Consider the following 19,684-nt stretch of genomic DNA (forward strand, 5'->3'; position numbering starts at 1 on the left):
CCAACCCATAACAAAGGTCACATTCTGGATTTAATCTGCTGAACTGACATCACTCCCACTAACCTTGATGTCATTGATTTCCCCATCTCCGACCACAAAGCTGTACTTTTTGACATTCATACCCAACTACACAAAACCAAGGAACAACGGACCATCTCCTTCAGAAACATCAAACTTATCAACACCACAGACCTCTCCACCATGATCAGCTCCTACCCCAACCCTCCCCCAGCTTCCTCCCTGACTGACCTGGTGACTCACTACAATAACTGCCTCTCCTCCTCCCTCACCACCCTGGCCCCCCTGAAAACCCGCTCAGTCTCATTCACCCACACTGCTCCCTGGTTCACTCCTCATCTGCGCTAGCTCAAAGCCACTGGTCGTCGACTGGAGCGACTCTACAATAAGACTCAACTCACTGTACACCGCCAAATGTATTCGGACCACCTCCATCACTACAAGAATGCCCTCACCACTGCCAAAACCTCATACTACTCCAACCTCATCAACACTGGTACTGTAGGCAACAGCAGAGTCCTCTTCTCAACAGTCAACCACTTACTTCAGCCTCCTAAATCTCTCCCTCCAGATATTTCCACCACCCAATGCACTGCGTTCCTTGACTTCTTCAGCTCTAAAATCAACACCATTCACCAACAACTGGCCTCATCTCGCACCCCCTCTGATGACCCACCCTGGATGATCACCTCTGGCCAACCTCTCATCAGCTCCCTCTCTGACTTCACCCTAGTAACAGAACAGACCGTTTCAGAACTCATCCGCAAAGCCAAAACCACCACCTGTCAGCTCGATCCTCTTCCCACCTCCCTTGTCAAAGCATGTCTTCCGTCCATCTCCCCCATGATCACCAACATAATTAACTCCTCCCTCACTACTGGTACTGTACCCCCCACTCTCAAGCTGGCTGCCATCACTCCCATCCTGAAAAAACCTGGTGCTGACCCAACTGACCTTAACCATTACCGGCCCATCTCCAATCTCCCTTTCATCTCCAAAACACTTGAAAGGGTGGTTGCCGCACAACTACAGTCCCACCTCGACATTAACAATCTCCACGAACCGTTCCAATCTGGCTTCCGTCCAAAACACAGCACTGAAACAGCCCTAGTCAAAATCACCAACGACCTCCTCCTTGCAGCCGACTCTGGATTACTCACCATTCTCATCCTCCTCGATCTCAGCGCAGCATTCGACACCATCTCCCACCCTCTGCTCCTTGACCGCCTAGCTGGCATTGGGATCACTGGTGCTGCACTCTCCTGGTTTACATCCTACCTCACCGGCCGTCAACAATTTGTTCAACTAAGCAACCACAAGTCTGGGTGTTCAGGTGTCTCACTGGGTGTCCCCCAGGGGTCAGTCTTGGGTCCACTCCTCTTCACCACTTACCTCCTCCCGCTGGGCACACTCCTCCGTCACCATGGGGTCCATTTTCACTGCTACGCTGACGACACACAGGTCTACATCTCCACCAAACCCACCGCTGCCATCCCCCCCACCTCCCTCATCACGTGCCTGGAAGAGATCCGGAGCTGGTTGAGCAGGAACTTCCTGAAACTCAATGGAAACAAGACCGAGGCCCTGCTCATCGGATCCAAATCCACCCTCACTAAATCACAACACACCCCAGCTCCACTCATAATTATCGATGGATTCCCAGTACCCTTCTCCTCCAAAGTCAAGAGCCTCGGCGTCATCCTGGACAACACCCTCTCATTCGCACCCCATATTCACAACATCACCCGGACTGCATTCTTCCACCTCCGCAACATCGCCAGACTCCGCCCATCACTGACCCAATCCAGCACTGAAATCCTAGTTCACTCATTTGTCACATCACGCATAGACTACTGCAACGCCCTCCTCACCGGACTCCCCACCAAACTCATCAACAGACTGCAGATCATTCAGAACTCAGCCGCCCGGATCATCACCCGCACCAAATCATCTGACCACATCACCCCTGTCCTCATTCAACTTCACTGGCTCCCAGTAAACTACCGTATCCAATACAAAACCCTACTCCTCACCTACAAAGCTCTCCACAACCTAGCCCCCAGTTATCTCTGCGACCTCCTCCAAGAATACACTCCCTCCCGCTCCCTCCGCTCAACCTCTGCTGGACTACTATGTATCCCCACATCACGACTCACTACAATGGGTGCCCGGTCATTCAGCTGTTCAGCACCCAGGCTCTGGAACTCCCTCCCCCCACACATAAAACAGTCAGACACCATTACAACCTTCAAGTCACAACTCAAAACTCACCTGTTCAAACTCGAACACAACGTCTAACTGATCACTGTTTTGATTGTTTTTTTTGTTTTGTTTTGTCTTGTTTTTGTTTTATTTATTTCTTATTGCTTATGTTTATTTATTTATTTTTTCCACAATATCTTGTTTTTTTAAAAATGTATGATGACTATATGCTCTGTAAGGTGACCTTGGGTGTCTTGAAAGGTGCCTCTAAATTAAATGTATTATTATTATTATTATGCATACATAGATTTTTTTTTAATCAAATATAAAATGTTCGGTGTATTTCTTTCGGCTTTTTTCCTTCTTCGGCCGAAACCGAAAATTATGTTTTGGGCCATTTTCAGCCGAACATTTTCGGTGGCCGAATATTCGGTGCATCCCTGGTCCTATCTGTTGAACATCGAGGCTAAGAAAGACTCAAGGCAGAGGTCCTCTCATGGGACAGTCAGAGCAGTGTGCATGAGCCAATAAAAGCTGTGCGTTCACATGCTGAAGAAAGGGGAACCTTCAAATCACCCTCAACATTTTCTACTCTTTTCGAGTTCAATGTTGTAGACGTCATTCATTTAAACATAATTTACAACACGGGTAAGAAGCAGCAGTCTCTTGTATTGGAAAATAGCTGAGAGCGATGATTTAATGGTTGGTTTTAATGCAATGCATCGATAGTCTTCCATTACTTCCCATTTCCCCGAGACACTATTCGACTAACCAACATACAAAGCTGCACTCTATATGTAGCCATTTAAAAATGGGTGGAGTTCTCTTTGAAATTCCGTAGCCCTCCATGAGCTAATAGTGATACACTAAGACAATGTCTGGCAGTGGATCGCTAACGTGGTAGAGAAGTGATGACACTGTATGTTTGCCTGGGATTGACAAACCATGTGTTCGACAAACAATCTCGCTTGACACACACACACACACACACACACACACACACACACACACACACACACACACACACACACACACACACACACACACACACACACACACACACACACACACACACACACACACACACACACGTTTCATTTAAAAATCGAGCCCTTTCTACCCTCTCTCTTTACAGCTCTCCAATCTTCCCTACTGCAGCCTCAAGTGAAAAGCGAGCGCGTCTTACCCCGATGAGGGAGTTCTTGGTGTTGCCGATGGTAGTGAGGGCGCCGAGGTCGAAGATGAGGGTGAACTCGGCCCTCTCTGGGGGCAGGAGCACCGAGGCGAAGGCAGGGTGCTGGATGTCGGTGGAGGGGGACGGGGCGGGGCCGTCCTCCAGCGGGGCAAGGAGGCTGTCCACGCCGCAGGACATCTCACCCAGCACCAGCTTGTAGGCTGCCTCCAGGGTAGGGATGTTCTTCAGGCTCAGCAGCGCCTGGTACACGCCGTGCGTGGCAGCCATCACCTGCAAAGACAAAAAGAAAACGCGCAAAATTAAACCTCGAGTGATCTAGTCGTACGTTTGACAGGAGAGGAGGGAATCGTTGCTCTGCAAGGAATCAACTTCTTTATTTACATGATTGAAACGGCGTTATAAGAGAAGCTTAGAGAGGGCCGGACTCACCTCTTTCTCCCGGTGGAAGCGAAGCTCCAACAGTTGAGAGTTTGGTGCCAACTGTTTCTCCACAAATGACACGGGTAACCTGGTGTTGATCTGGTCCACAATCTGCAAAACAGGCAAGTTCAGAACTCGATTCGGTAATGTCTGGATCCCCAGCTCCAAGGGCCTTGAGGGTACGTTCCTGTCCTCACCAGGGTGAGGAGGCCCAGCATGGCGAGGCTGTAGTCCAGCCCACAGCCGTGGCAGGCGGCGAGCTGGTCCAGGCCGTAGGCCAGCACCACCTCCGTCAGCTGGGCCGAGGGCTCCAGGCTGACCAGGAGCACGCTCACGCACTCGTTCCCCGCCGTGAGCACCGCCTCGGAGAACAGCACCTGCCGGGCGGTGCTGACGCAGGACAACACCCTGTTGAGGATCTGAACGGGGGGGGGGGAACGGAGGAGAGGTCAGTGGGAAGGCAGTCGCTACCGGCTGGGTCAGCATCCAGCAATAAGCATCAACGTTAAAAATGATCATTTGTCTGTTTCCCCCTCTCTGACTGAGATATGTTCCCATTCAGGGCTCGGGTTGAGCTTTTCTTTTATTGATGTTTCCTCCTCCTTGCTCCACCGTCAGTTAACCGTTAACGCCACATCGACACATGTAGGGCCACTCAAACACAGGCCGGCTTGTTAAAGAATGAATCTGGCCTCAAGTAACAGTTTGGCCCTCTAACTCTGTAACTTAGTCCTTCGTTTAGAGTTCAGCGTCTGGTGTGCGGTCCTCCCCGCCCTCAGAGGGGTGGGCGTCCTTACGTCGGACACGTCCTCGTCCGGGGCCTCCCCAGAGCCCACGTGGCTCAGGTCCTGGGGGGAGAGGAGATATACCTCACACTGACTGGGACGGATCACAGTGCTCCTGAGGTATTTTAATAATGTTGTCGTTTTCTGAAGGATTATTTTGTTCATTCGTCCTCCAGGAACTGCCCCAACAAGGTGGTGGAGAAGGCGAGGTCTGCAACCCAGAACTGCTCCAAACTGCAGCCAGCCTACGGCACAGACACAAGTAAAAGGGTTATCTTCTACTACATCAAGTAAAAAGTACTAAGTTAATGGTTACCATTAATGGTTCCAAGATCGGGGTGCCATAAAAACATATTGGACAATGCCAACTGACCTGAGACGTTTGTGGTGAGCGACTGCTTCTGTGTGTGGTCGATGTGCCAGCCTACCAGGATATCAACCGTGTCCTGAAGAGGATGGAGTCACCGTTAGTCCATACATTGAGGGGATGTGTTACACTGGACAGCATCTAAATGAAACATCTAACGATTCTGAATGCTTTGGGGGTATAGCAGGTTGGCAGTTGGCACCCGGTTCATTCGTTTGTGGGGGAGTTTAAACACGGCGCAAAACATAAGACTACGCTAGATTAAAAAGCAAGTAGAATCATTACATTTAGAGAGAGTGGAGCCTTGGGATGACAAGGAAACACCCCTCCTGTTAGCAGCTGTAACATCAGTCATAATGTTACACACCCAAGGAACCTCAAACTCTAGAGGAACAATTGTGCTTCGGCTGTAACTGATGAATGTCAGGTTTCGGTCTTAAGGCTCCTCACTCTGGACATTGTTATCCTACTCGTTGAGGCTGCTCATATACGTTGCATTTCCAAGGGAGTCTAGCTGCAATGTCATCAATAACTTTGCAATTTTCCCCACAGTTAATAAACCAGGGATGCCAACGTGCATGTGGGCGCTCAGATCCCCAGAGGACAGAGCTCACTGCAGGCTACTCACCCTGAAGTTGGTACTGAAGACATGTGGGTAGGCACGGGCCACCTGCAGAATGCACTTGACACTCTGACACAGCAGCTCTGGCGTGTCCAGGTTCTCCAGGATGGACTGCAGACTGCTCATCACAAGCTGAAACAGGCACCCAGATAATCAGCCAGTGAGTGTGAACGACAGACCTGAATGAGCAGGTTCTAACAAATGACACTAATGGAACCCACAGCGGCTTTAAAGACGATAGGCCAACGTCGTCCTACCTGCATGACCTGGGTGAAGGCCTTCCTCTCCCCGGCCGCCTCCAGGCCCCGCTGCATGGCGATCAGGTACAGCAGCTTCACCTCGTCCCGGCTGGAGCCGCTGAACTTCAGGAAGAGCCACTTGAAGATGCGCTCGGCCTCGTAGCTGATGGCGCCACACAGGAGGCCCAGGCAGGCCGCGGCCTCCTGCCTCATCTCCCACAGCAGCTTAATGCTGCAGAGACGGGATGGGGAACAATATGGGCTACCACTTAAACGAGGGTCTGTGTCCCCTGAATGGGAGACGCAACATTGGATCATGACAGAGCTGTTCAGACGATAGGAACCCGCCCACAACACACCAGAATTGATTTGTTAACATTTGTTTCTTTCAATATGCAACTGAAGAATTATCAATTTAATGAACGTCAAGTCTAGATGACGGAAAGTACCAACGGAAAGAAGTAAGAACTTGGTCCAGTGAAATCCAGTGATAAGGTAAGCCTAGCAATCAATTAATCCAGCTGCATGCATCTGAGGATCTTTCACCAAACATTAAACATTACGTCATAGGGCCTTTTGTTTCAGTATCCACTTCCATTTTACACGGCTAGCGGTGTGCGATATCGATACGGTAGAAAATACAATCACAACTCATCTGGAATCACAGTATCACAATACTGCTAATCCTCTACACATTCGTATAGTTCAAGATGTGAAACAGTCATATTGAACTCCCCTAGCCTAGAGCTTTGACCTAAAACACAAATGTATGCAAGCGTTTTTTCTTGGGTTCCATGGATGTTAATAGTACCATCTCTTACCTTTCATTCAAAACTTCATTCAGGGTACTCAAGGTGGTTTCCATTTGTTTCACCAGGGCCTGTCATGATTAGTTATTAAAAGAGAACTGCGTAATCAACAAACATTGTATTCCAATCCAGTAAGTACACCCATCAATAAACCCACTTATAAAAAAGCAAGAAATCCATCTCATCAGGAGACATCATGGTATTCCAATTATTGTACGTCGTTTTTCATTTAATGTCTGCGTCCGAGTGAGGGTTAAGCTTCCCGGACACCTATAGCATAACGCTAAGGTGTGTGGCGAATTTTGTACGCAACATTCATCATTCTAAAAAAGTATTTAAAAAAAACTGTATCAAAGTTCTGAATTGCAACCATGTGGATAACACGCCCTCTTTCCTAAGACTCTCAACCCAAAACAGATTTTTTTAACTGGCTCTTTAAAAAAGGCACTGAGTCATGTAAAATGGATAAGGGGAGATTTAGCCATCAAGTTGAATTACCACAGTCGAGGGAGGCGGCTGAACTCACCCCTTTGTTCTCACTGTGGCTGATGAACTCCTTCAGTTGTTTGAGGGTTAGCAGCCTGCGCTCCTCACGGGAAACGCGGCGCAGCAGGTTGGCCAGTCGCGACTCCTCTGTGTGAGGCATGCCTCGGTCTGCGGGGACACAGACACAGGAAGACATTTAGTGGCACTAGTTGAGACTGTTAACACGGTTTGATAACAGAGACCGCCGTTGCCTTTAAGCTAAAGCGCCTGGACTGAATCTTAAAGGTCCCATGACATGAAAATCTCACTTTGGGAGGTTTTCTAACATAAATATGAGTTCCCCAAGCCTGCCTATGGTTAGCCCCAGTGGCTAAAACTTGCGTTTGGTGTAAAACTAGCACTAGCTGTTCTGCTCGCCTTTGAAAAAACGGAGGCTCAAGCGCGCTGATTTGGAATGTCTGTGCTCATGACGTCATCAGGAATCTCAGCTCCTCCCCTTACTCTGCCTGGCCCGCCCAGAGACGTTGGCCCGCCAATGAGACTCGACCGTGCGAGCGCCACATGTGTGTGTGTGAATACACACACTGTAACGCAAGTGTTTCTTGTCGGTTCTTTGATGTGTCTTGTATTTCCACAACGAGACTGTCGTGGGGGTTATCTAAGCCATGGTTGAGAAGGAATTGGGGGAAAGGAACTTTGGTTTGACTCGCTGAAGTACATGAACTGCGACATGCCGCCGGTTGCCGCGAGGCACCATCGCCCGGCAGCCGGCAGCCGGCAGCAGGCAGCGCGCGGTTATTAGGAGCAAAATATTAATTTTTTGTGAGGTGTGTGTTGTTAGTACCACATAGTAGAACAGGTCTAAATTGGTCTGGGGCCTCTGGGTCCCATAACTCGGAAGCTATTGAGCAGAAAGCCGTCTTCCATAGGAAATGAATGGGATTCTTAAAATATTTAAATAAAATAGGAGGAGCAAAATATTAATTTTTAGTGAGGTGTGTGTTGTTATTACCACATAGTAGAACAGGTCTAAATTGGTCTGGGGCCTCTGGGTCCCATAACTTGGAAGCTATTGAGCAAAAAGCCGTCTTCCATAGGAAATGAATGGGATTCTTAAAATATTTAAATAAAATAGGAGGAGCAAAATATTATTTTTTTGTGAGGTGTGTGTTGTTAGTACCACATAGTAGAACAGGTCTAAATTGGTCTGGGGCCTCTGGGTCCCATAACTCGGAAGCTATTGAGCAAAAATCCGTCTTCCATAGGAAATGAATGGGATTCTTAAAATATTTAAATAAAATAGGAGGAGCAAAATATAAATTTTTAGTGAGGTGTGTGTTGTTAGTACCACATAGTAGAACAGGTCTAAATTGGTCTGGGGCCTCTGGGTCCCATAACTCGGAAGCTATTGAGCAAAAAGCCGTCTTCCATAGGAAATGAATGGGATTCTTAAAATATTTAAATAAAATAGGAGGAGCAAAATATTAATTTTTAGTGAGGTGTGTGTTGTTATTACCACATAGTAGAACAGGTCTAAATTGGTCTGGGGCCTCTGGGTCCCATAACTTGGAAGCTATTGAGCAAAAAGCCGTCTTCCATAGGAAATGAATGGGATTCTTAAAATATTTAAATAAAATAGGAGGAGCAAAATATTAATTTTTTGTGAGGTGTGTGTTGTTAGTACCACATAGTAGAACAGGTCTAAATTGGTCTGGGGCCTCTGGGTCCCATAACTCGGAAGCTATTGAGCAAAAAGCCGTCTTCCATAGGAAATGAATGGGATTCTTAAAATATTTAAATAAAATACGAGGAGCAAAATATGAATTTTTAGTGAGGTGTGTGTTGTTATTACCACATAGTAGAACAGGTCTAAATTGGTCTTGGGCCTCTGGGTCCCATAACTTGGAAGCTATTGAGCAAAAAGCCGTCTTCCATAGGAAATGAATGGGATTCTTAAAATATTTAAATAAAATAGGAGGAGCAAAATATAAATTTTTTGTGAGGTGTGTGTTGTTAGTACCACATAGTAGAACAGGTCTAAATTGGTCTGGGGCCTCTGGGTCCCATAACTCGGAAGCTATTGAGCAGAAAGCCGTCTTCCATAGGAAATGAATGGGATTCTTAAAATATTTAAATAAAATAGGAGGAGCAAAATATAAATTTTTAGTGAGGTGTGTGTTGTTATTACCACATAGTAGAACAGGTCTAAATTGGTCTGGGGCCTCTGGGTCCCATAACTTGGAAGCTATTGAGCAAAAAGCCGTCTTCCATAGGAAATGAATGGGATTCTTAAAATATTTAAATAAAATAGGAGGAGCAAAATATTATTTTTTTGTGAGGTGTGTGTTGTTAGTACCACATAGTAGAACAGGTCTAAATTGGTCTGGGGCCTCTGGGTCCCATAACTCGGAAGCTATTGAGCAAAAATCCGTCTTCCATAGGAAATGAATGGGATTCTTAAAATATTTAAATAAAATAGGAGGAGCAAAATATAAATTTTTAGTGAGGTGTGTGTTGTTAGTACCACATAGTAGAACAGGTCTAAATTGGTCTGGGGCCTCTGGGTCCCATAACTCGGAAGCTATTGAGCAAAAAGCCGTCTTCCATAGGAAATGAATGGGATTCTTAAAATATTTAAATAAAATAGGAGGAGCAAAATATTAATTTTTAGTGAGGTGTGTGTTGTTATTACCACATAGTAGAACAGGTCTAAATTGGTCTGGGGCCTCTGGGTCCCATAACTTGGAAGCTATTGAGCAAAAAGCCGTCTTCCATAGGAAATGAATGGGATTCTTAAAATATTTAAATAAAATAGGAGGAGCAAAATATTAATTTTTTGTGAGGTGTGTGTTGTTAGTACCACATAGTAGAACAGGTCTAAATTGGTCTGGGGCCTCTGGGTCCCATAACTCGGAAGCTATTGAGCAAAAAGCCGTCTTCCATAGGAAATGAATGGGATTCTTAAAATATTTAAATAAAATACGAGGAGCAAAATATGAATTTTTAGTGAGGTGTGTGTTGTTATTACCACATAGTAGAACAGGTCTAAATTGGTCTTGGGCCTCTGGGTCCCATAACTTGGAAGCTATTGAGCAAAAAGCCGTCTTCCATAGGAAATGAATGGGATTCTTAAAATATTTAAATAAAATAGGAGGAGCAAAATATAAATTTTTTGTGAGGTGTGTGTTGTTAGTACCACATAGTAGAACAGGTCTAAATTGGTCTGGGGCCTCTGGGTCCCATAACTCGGAAGCTATTGAGCAAAAATCCGTCTTCCATAGGAAATGAATGGGATTCTTAAAATATTTAAATAAAATAGGAGGAGCAAAATATAAATTTTTAGTGAGGTGTGTGTTGTTAGTACCACATAGTAGAACAGGTCTAAATTGGTCTGGGGCCTCTGGGTCCCATAACTCGGAAGCTATTGAGCAAAAAGCCGTCTTCCATAGGAAATTAATGGGATTCTTAAAATATTTAAATAAAATAGGAGGAGCAAAATATAATTTTTTTGTGAGGTGTGTGTTGTTAGTACCACATAGTAGAACAGGTCTAAATTGGTCTGGGGCCTCTGGGTCCCATAACTCGGAAGCTATTGAGCAAAAATCCGTCTTCCATAGGAAATGAATGGGATTCTTAAAATATTTAAATAAAATAGGAGGAGCAAAATATAAATTTTTAGTGAGGTGTGTGTTGTTAGTACCACATAGTAGAACAGGTCTAAATTGGTCTGGGGCCTCTGGGTCCCATAACTCGGAAGCTATTGAGCAAAAAGCCGTCTTCCATAGGAAATGAATGGGATTCTTAAAATATTTAAATAAAATAGGAGGAGCAAAATATAAATTTTTTGTGAGGTGTGTGTTGTTAGTACCACATAGTAGAACAGGTCTAAATTGGTCTGGGGCCTCTGGGTCCCATAACTCGGAAGCTATTGAGCAAAAATCCGTCTTCCATAGGAAATGAATGGGATTCTTAAAATATTTAAATAAAATAGGAGGAGCAAAATATAAATTTTTAGTGAGGTGTGTGTTGTTAGTACCACATAGTAGAACAGGTCTAAATTGGTCTGGGGCCTCTGGGTCCCATAACTCGGAAGCTATTGAGCAAAAAGCCGTCTTCCATAGGAAATTAATGGGATTCTTAAAATATTTAAATAAAATAGGAGGAGCAAAATATTAATTTTTAGTGAGGTGTGTGTTGTTAGTACCACATAGTAGAACAGGTCTAAATTGGTCTGGGGCCTCTGGGTCCTATAACTCGGAAGCTATTGAGCAAAAAGCAATTTCCCATAGGAAATGAATGGGATTCTTAAAATATTTAAATAAAATAGGAGGTGCAAAATATTAATTTTTTGTGAGGTGTGTGTTGTTAGTACCACATAGTAGAACAGGTCTAAATTGGTCTGGGGCCTCTGGGTCCCATAAATCGGAAGCTATTGAGCAAAAATCCGTTTTCCATAGGAAATGAATGGGATTTTTAAAAAATTCAAATAAAATTGGAGGAGCAAAATATTAATTTTTAGTGAGGTGTGTGTTGTTAGTACCACATAGTAGAACAGGTCTAAATTGGTCTGGGGCCTCTGGGTCCTATAACTCGGAAGCTATTGAGCAAAAAGCAATTTCCCATAGGAAATGAATGGCCGAATATCTGTCGAATATCCAACTTCAAACCAACTTCACCACGGTAGGGAACCACGCCCCCAGTTGCGTGAGGGAATCCCGCGAACAGCTGGAGCTCACGCGCAGTGTTTACCAACTGCCTTCACTGCACTACGCTGATTAGGAGTAACAACCGCAAAAATGTATTCGATCAAGAAGAATGCTAACAAAGAAAACGAGAGAAAATGGAGCAACACTATGGAGACAACCTTGGTGGAAATGTGGCAGCAACGTCCATGCATTTTCGACGTGTCCTCAAAGGACTTTCACGATAGGGTGAAAAGGGATAAAGCCTGGCGAGAAATAGCACCCTTGACCTTCCTGGTAAGTTTGGAGCCATCAGCTGTTGACGTGCTAATAGCTATCATAACCTATCATAAAACTCAAACTGGCCTGATTACCAAATGTTCAGCCAGATAAACTGTTATTGTTGCATATGGTTACAAAATGTTGGGTTAAAAGGCTATTGGAATGCCTGTAATTACACCTTGAATGGCATATATTCCCATTCAATAATAAATGCATCCTAACATTGAAATGTCATAAGAGCTTATCATCATAATTTATCAGAGTGTTCCGTTACCTGGATTGAAACCTTATTTTCTCTTAAAAATTGCAGTTGTAGAGATAACAACTAGAGCTGCGTCTCTGCGGACACAGTTTGGCAAACTGCTCCATCCCAAACCAAGTGGGAGTGGACAGAAGGATGTCACCCTGACCCAGTGGTGTAGTCTATTTTATTGTAGTGGGTATACTGTGATGATTCCCTCCCAGCCTCGTACAAACCCGTCCCACCGGTACGTGTACGTGTGTGGCACTTATGGGATGTCGCACCACACTCACCAACGCAGGGGTCTACAACCCGCTGACCTATAACGATTATCAACAATCATGGAAAGCTGAGTAGGTTTATCAGTTTTAATAACAGTATGAACAAATAGAAGGCAAAAATGACAAGTTGTCCTTTGTATATCTATAGTAGCAATAGCACATGCTAAACAAGGACAAAATCTACGCAAAATAATTTAATGAACTGTTTACAACCATGGCTATGAGAAGGAGATGACAGGAGACTAATGTTTCACTCTTTCAATTGCTCTAATTTGAGCTCTTACTGTTGTTATCTAACATACCATACAGTAATTGAATTGTGTAAAAGTGTGAAATTACTGCACCTTAAAAATGACCATGAATTAGCTATACTCTCATTTGCATAGTGATTAACATTATGAATTTCAATTGTGTATACCAACTGTATGATGGCTGACATTTACCTAACTTGTTTTCCCTCCACTCTAACCAAGGATGCCTGTTTTTAAATTCCCTAGCCTGACACCCAGTCCGAAAGGCTGGCCAGGGGTTCTCATCTAAAAGTAACAAGGAGATATAAAGTGGGATTAAAACATTGTCTTCTGTTGACTACTTGTTATGTGGTTTACACATTAATATGGGAGGACTGGACACACACACACACACGCACACACACGCGAGAAGGAGGGGCTCGGCCCGCCAACTAACATGCAGAGATGCAGGGGCAGCTTCGCGCTTCGTAACAGAGACAGGGCAGAGCGCGAGCGCGCAGGGGGAATCTTATGAATGTGTGAATGTAGGAGATAACTTCCCCTGCTTAAAGTATTTTATTGCAGTTATACCCAACCGATATTTGCGAAAAATAAACACAGAAGTGAAAGATCTGTCACAAGACGATTGATACGTATCCGTGCATATTTTTAAGTGGGTATACGCAAATCCTGGTGCGTTCCTAGTGGGTATACGGCGTATACCTGCGTATCACGTAGACTACACCACTGCCCTGACCCCACGACAGAAGTGGATCTGTCAGAGTATGGTTTTTTTGCGGGCACACATAGCGCATAGACCATCACAAACAACACTGAATGTAAGTACTACTTGGAAGTCTGTGTTTAAAAACTTTAACTTTATTTATTAACTTTCAGTTAACTCTCATTAATTAATACCTTCCCTGCCTTTTTTATGATTCTCTTCATTTTGGTTTGATGACAGTCAACAAGAGGCCACAGAGAGCAGTGAGGAAGAGACAGAGTTTGAGGGCCCCCCAGCTATTACCAACCCACCACCACCACTCCCACCTAGACCTCCACCTGTCCAGGAGTCCAGAGCCCAGAGGAAAAAACCAAAGCCTACAAGGGACGTGGAGATGGAGAAGGAGAAGGAGAAGGTGGACATTCTTCGGAATGTCTCAACAACTTTGCTTGCCGCAGGCCAAGATGTGGAGGATATTTTTGGGAAGCAGGTGGCTTGTGAGCTTAAACATGTGCAGGACAGAACTACACGCTTGAGACTACGCCGAAACATAATGTTAATGCTCTATGATGCCCAGGAGAATGAGCAGAGACCAGCTAACCCTGCTCAAACTTCTTGGCCTGAGCAGAGCACAAGCCAAACCCACCACTTCACCCACAACATGCCTCCACAGCACAATATTATGGGTTACAGTTATGACTAGTATCAAAGAGACATTATAGAACTCGCCAATTGTTATTTTAATTTATTTATTGCGTTTGTTAAATATTAGGTAAATTGTTTGTTCCTTTATTTATCGTGTTGCATCCCATTGGTTGACTGTCTAACTATCATAACACTGTTATAACGAACTGATAAATAATAGTATAGTAGTAGTAGTAGTATAAATAGATAATATATAATAAATAGTATAAAGAAAATGACAATAAATATTTGTTAAATGTTGATTTTCTGTCTAACATAACACTGTTGTAACTTATAAATAGTAGTATAGTAGTAGTAATAGCATAAATAAGTATAGTATATAATAAATAGTATAAACAAGATGATAATAAATACTCTGTAAATATTGGTTTACTGTCTAACTAACAACACTGTTGTAACTAACTAATAAATAGTATAGTAGCGTAAATAAATAAATAGTATATTATAAATAGTATAAACCAATTGATAATAAATAAATATCAATGCATAACATTTTCAAATCATATCCTCCTGCCAATCAACGGATCCTTCAGAGGATTGAAAATATGCCTTCAGCAGGTCACGCTGGTCTTTAGCAGTGGTTGTGGCATTCCGCGCCCTACTCAATGCCACAGAGTCAAGATCTCCACCTCTTCGCCATCTTCCGGCAATGACTCTGTGGTTCTCGTCCTCTCTGTCCACAATGACTGGAGGCACGTAGGCCTCGGATTTTTCCCTCAGGAAATTGTGGAGGGCAAGGGCAGCAAGGGTGATGCAAGTTACCTTATCTGGTTCAATAGAAATATTTGTTAGGAACACACGTAATCTATTTGCCAATATGCCAAATGCATTTTCCACAGTTCGCCTTGCTCTACATAATCTATAATTGAAAATTCGCTGTCCATGATCAAGGTTTCTGTGGGGATAGGGCTTGATAAGGTCAGAACGGAGAGGGAAGGCTTCATCACCAACAAACATATAGGGCATGATTAAATCTGTATTGGGAAGTGGCTCAGGGCGGGGGAAATGTAACAGGTCTCTGTCCATGGCACTGCGGAGATCTGAGTGTCCAAACAGACTTGCGTCCGACATTCGGCCCTGAGTGCCAACACTTGCATAAATGAATTTGTAGTTGGCATCTACAACTGCCATTAGCACAATTGAGAACCTGCCTTTGTAATTATAAAAAGAACTTCCTGAATTAGCAGGGGGCTGAATGTAGATGTGTTTCCCATCAATTGCACCTAAGCAATGAGGAAATTGCCATTTGTCTTCGAATCCGCTCGCTATCTCACGCCACTCTGACTCAGTTGTTGGTGTCTGAAAAATAGACAAAAATAAACAAATACAGAAATACTTGATTAGATCAGAAATATATCTAGCCAGAAGCAAATATCATTTATTAATTTATTAACTTATTAACTTATGAAATACCCCATTAGGGTATTTACGACAAATATTTTAGGCTACATAGTAGATGGAGGATGTTATATATGTCATTTTATAAATGTCCTGTAGTTGGCAGTACTGTCTAAATACATCACAATGGTAAACATCTCCCTAGTGGTATGGCTAATAGTAGGTTGCTCTGTAATGCTCATGGAAATGATATCATCACAATAAGGTTTGTTGTGATGTCAAACAAAGAAAGGATATTACAATACCTTCATGTGATCTTCCTTCAAAACATTGTACAATGCTTGGCAGGTCTCCATTACAATCAAGCCAACAGTAGACCTGCCAATCCTGTACTGGAAGCTCAGTGACCTGAAAGACTCACCTAAGAAGGCAAACAGGTTATGTGTGTAAATAATCAGATTTAATAATACATCATTCTGTTCAAAATCATTCCATTTAGGCCTACCAGTTGCAAGGAATCTGAGGGTTAAGGACAATCTCTGTCGGGCACTGATGGCCCTTCTCATTTTTGTGTCCGTCTTTTTGATGAGAGGCTCAACTTTCCCCAGAAGGAGTTGAAAGTCCTCGACGCTCATCCTCAGGAACTCACGGAACCCTTTCCTATCAGTCTCCTGCATGATAAAAAAAAAAACTTTCATTACTGCATATACTGCAAGTGTTGTTTTGGGGTACAAGTAGACCTACAGAGAAAACGAAATGTGGTTGGTTTCTAAATGGTAGTGCAAAATAGCGGTTAAGGTGCGGTTTGAACGTGATTGGCATATAGTGCAATATAAGTACAGTATAGTTAATTAATAGGGTGGGATAGTGCAGGGGTAATTAAAACAAAACAAAGTAAAGTAACGAGGTATGAGAAAATAAGATGGATATAACGGGTAAGAGCAACATAGATGGACAGTACGGTAAGTGGGCTATTAAAAGTTTGATAATATAATATGAGTGTTGGCAGTTGACACAGTCTTCACGAGCGTACATTTCATGAGCATACGATAACGTCAATTATTATGTAAATGAAACATTACCTCCAGTTCGGTAAGTAGCACCGACATCCCGAGCTCTCCTCTTCTTGCAACCCAAGAACGAGTCCACAATCTTTTCTTCTTTTTCTTCTTTTTCGTCTCTGTGAAGAGGACCGCCAACATAATGCCTAGTGCTAGGTGACCTTGGGTGTTTTGAAAGGCGCTTCTAAATTAAATGTATTATTATTATTATTCGGGATCCATCGTTGACGCTTCGTTTCCAGGCTACGTTGTTGCTGCGTCTACTTTGTATAGTTCATGTCACGCGCAACGCAACTACTGTGAGGAATTGCCGCATTGAGCAGATATAAACAAACGTGCAAACGTGAATGATACAAAGTAGAGAGCATCGCACCGCCGAATCTTGTTGTGTGGCCAGTCTTACTACGAGACAAGCCCCGATTTCCTGGCTCTGAGATCGTATAGTAATAATAATAATAATAATAAATAAAATGTATATAGCGCTTAATATGGTACTCATATCTTTTTTTCTTGAATCTTTGGTCTGAACTGGGCTTTAAAGAGTACCATACGCTTAAAGTGTGACATGTTAAATCGTGGAGGAATGTCTGAGAATCTTGTAGTGTGGCCAGTCTTACGACGAGACAAGCCCCGATTTCCTGACTCTGCGATCGTATAGTGTGACATGGTAAATCGTGGAGGAATGTCTGATAATCGTGTAGTTAGAGGCTGCTGCTCCATGACTTCCCTCAGAGATGAAGAATCATCTCTTTATTAAAGTATGAACGACAGACAGATAGCTGCGCTGTCTAGAAGCTCAAATACAAAGGGACACTTGATGGTTCAAACAGCAGGTAGAGACACTCAGTCACTGATGCATCGCTTCATACGTCCTTTACAGAAAACAAATGTCAGTTTACCAATAAATAGACTGTTAAACGTATTCCGATATCCATACTTCCCATACTTACTATACTTAGTTTGATTAGGGCGTTCCAATTACGATCGGGGGGAAAGCAGTGCACTGAAAGGACCCGGATGGTGTACTCAAAACGGTCCGGGCGCATTCCAAACGGTCTTTATAGGTCCATGGTCCTCGCGTATTCAGGCCAGGGCGCATTCACACTACCTCCGTCCGTCGACGGATGACCGAGGGATCTAGCCTGGACTAGTCTGTAGACGCAGCAAAATAAGCGTTCCAGGGTGGGGTGAGATTAACGTAACAACTAGAAACTCGTTTTCACGATCAGAGGGGAGAGACGCGGTGAATGAGTCTCTCTCTCTCTCTCTCTCTCTCTCTCTCTCTCTCTCTCTCTCTCTCTCTCTCTCTCTCTCTCTCTCTCTCTCTCTCTCTCTCTCTAAAAAGGTCAGGTTTATAATATAAGTAGAAAAGATTGAACACAAAATATATATATATACATGTCAGTTATTATGCCATAAAAAGTCAAATGTGTGATATTATGAACAATTACAGCATATTCCATAAACAGATAAATTAAAGATAATTAAAGTGTGAAACACTGTCATTATCGTGGACAGAGTGAGTCCAGGGGGATGAGTCTGTTTATGGGGAGGTTGAGGTCCTTCCATAGCTCTCCTATAGGGGTCACTATAGGCTTTCCTTCAGTGAACCTATAGGAAAGCCTTCAGACGGTGTTACCTTTGGGTTCCTTGGCGTGACCCCTGGTTCTCTGGTAACAGAGTGAGGTGTCTCACTGTGGGGACCGCCTTGGCGTGACCCCTGGTTCTCTGGTAACAGAGTGAGGTGTCTCACTGTGGGGGTCCCCTTGGCGTGACCCCTGGTTCTCTGGTAACAGAGTGAGGTGTCTCACTGTGGGGGTCCCCTTGGCGTGACCCCTGGTTCTCTGGTAACAGAGTGAGGTGTCTCACTGTGGGGGTCCCCTTGGCGTGACCCCTGGTTCTCTGGTAACAGAGTGAGGTGTCTCACTGTGGGGGTCCCCTTGGCGTGACCCGCTGCAGAAGCTCCAACCGCACCACGCCTGTCCTTGACGGACAGGTCGGGCTGTGCCTCAGGGCCCCGCCCCCTGCACTTTCACCGTCGACCCTCCCTCCTCAAATCATTCTGGTTTCTTTCTGAGTTCATGGAAGGAGGGACGTGTTGGTGAGACACCTCACTCTGATATCAAAGAACAATGCAGTCTAAACAGTCTGAACAGTCTAAGTTTATATGAATATAATATAAAGAAATAACCACTGGTTACAGGGAAGGCTGCTGGGTGCTAGGAGACTCCTCTAGGAAACAGGATGCTATACTCCTCTAGGGAACAGGGTGCTAGGAGACTCCTCTAGGGAACAGGGTCCTCGGAGACTCCTCTAGGGAACAGGGTGCTAGGAGACTCCTCTAGGGAACAGGGTGCTAGGAGACTCCTTTAGGGAACAGGGTGCTAGGAGACTCCTCTAGGGAACAGGGTGCTAGGAGACTCCTCTAGGGAACAGGGTGCTGGGTGCTAGGAGACTCCTCTAGGGAGCAGGGTGCTAGGAAACTCCTCTAGGGAACAGGGTGCTAGGAGACTCCTCTAGGGAGCAGGGTGCTAGGTGCTAGGAGACTCCTCTAGGGAACAGGGTGCAGGGTCCTAGGAGACTCCTCTAGGGAGCAGGGTGCAAGGAAAATCCTCTAGGGAACAGGGTGCTTGGTGCTAGGAGACTCCTCTAGGGAGCAGGGTCCTAGGAGACTCCTCTAGGGAGCAGGGTGCTAGGTCCTAGGAGACTCCTCTAGGGAACAGGGTGCTAGGAGACTCCTCTAGGGAGCAGGGTCCTAGGAGACTCCTCTAGGGAACAGGGTGCTGGGTGCTAGGAGACTCCTCTAGGGAGCAGGGTGCTAGGAAACTCCTCTAGGGAACAGGGTGCTAGGAGACTCCTCTAGGGAGCAGGGTGCTAGGTCCTAGGAGACTCCTCTAGGGAGCAGGGTGCTAGGAGACTCCTCTAGGGAGCAGGGTGCTAGGTCCTAGGAGACACTGGGGAACCCCTTCAGGACTCCACTAACACTGCGGCCGTGGA

General features: G+C 44.7%; 2 protein-coding genes across 2 annotated transcripts in view; both read right to left on the reverse strand.

The window, feature by feature from the left end:
- Positions 1 to 17,927, reverse strand: part of LOC132473589 (serine/threonine-protein kinase SMG1-like) — a 31,486-nt gene extending 13,559 nt beyond the window's left edge. Inside the window, exons 1-10 of the mRNA XM_060073796.1 lie at positions 17,638 to 17,927; positions 7,184 to 7,311; positions 6,670 to 6,728; positions 5,867 to 6,080; positions 5,616 to 5,741; positions 4,953 to 5,066; positions 4,633 to 4,920; positions 4,033 to 4,254; positions 3,845 to 3,946; positions 3,407 to 3,685 (exon numbers count right to left, since the gene is read on the reverse strand). Of these exons, the coding sequence (XP_059929779.1) occupies positions 3,407 to 3,685; positions 3,845 to 3,946; positions 4,033 to 4,254; positions 4,633 to 4,920; positions 4,953 to 5,066; positions 5,616 to 5,741; positions 5,867 to 6,080; positions 6,670 to 6,728; positions 7,184 to 7,303 (1,524 nt within the window). The 5' untranslated portion in view covers positions 7,304 to 7,311; positions 17,638 to 17,927. The remainder of the gene's footprint in view (positions 1 to 3,406; positions 3,686 to 3,844; positions 3,947 to 4,032; positions 4,255 to 4,632; positions 4,921 to 4,952; positions 5,067 to 5,615; positions 5,742 to 5,866; positions 6,081 to 6,669; positions 6,729 to 7,183; positions 7,312 to 17,637) is intronic.
- LOC132472933 (uncharacterized) lies at positions 14,564 to 17,638 on the reverse strand. Its single transcript, XM_060072802.1, has 5 exons — positions 17,234 to 17,638; positions 16,709 to 17,196; positions 16,132 to 16,297; positions 15,932 to 16,047; positions 14,564 to 15,587 (listed from the first exon to the last, which is right to left on the reverse strand). The coding sequence occupies exons 2-5, from the start codon at positions 16,826 to 16,828 to the stop codon at positions 14,784 to 14,786; spliced, it is 1,206 nt and encodes a 401-aa protein (XP_059928785.1). The 5' UTR covers positions 16,829 to 17,196; positions 17,234 to 17,638; the 3' UTR covers positions 14,564 to 14,783.
- Positions 17,928 to 19,684: the final 1,757 nt, after the last annotated feature.

Source organism: Gadus macrocephalus, chromosome 15, assembly GCF_031168955.1.
Source record: "Gadus macrocephalus chromosome 15, ASM3116895v1".
NCBI classification, from domain to species: Eukaryota; Metazoa; Chordata; class Actinopteri; order Gadiformes; family Gadidae; genus Gadus; species Gadus macrocephalus.

Coding starts and splice junctions, on each gene's coding strand:
- LOC132472933 (XM_060072802.1), bottom strand. CDS start 16,828: ATGTTGGCGGTCCTCTTCACAGAGACGAAAAAGAAGAAAAAGAAGAAA. Junction 16,298..16,708: donor TGCTACTTACCGAACTGGAG/GTAATGTTTCAT, acceptor TTTATCATGCAG/GAGACTGATAGGAAAGGGTT. Junction 15,588..15,931: donor TGAAGGAAGATCACATGAAG/GTATTGTAATAT, acceptor TCTATTTTTCAG/ACACCAACAACTGAGTCAGA.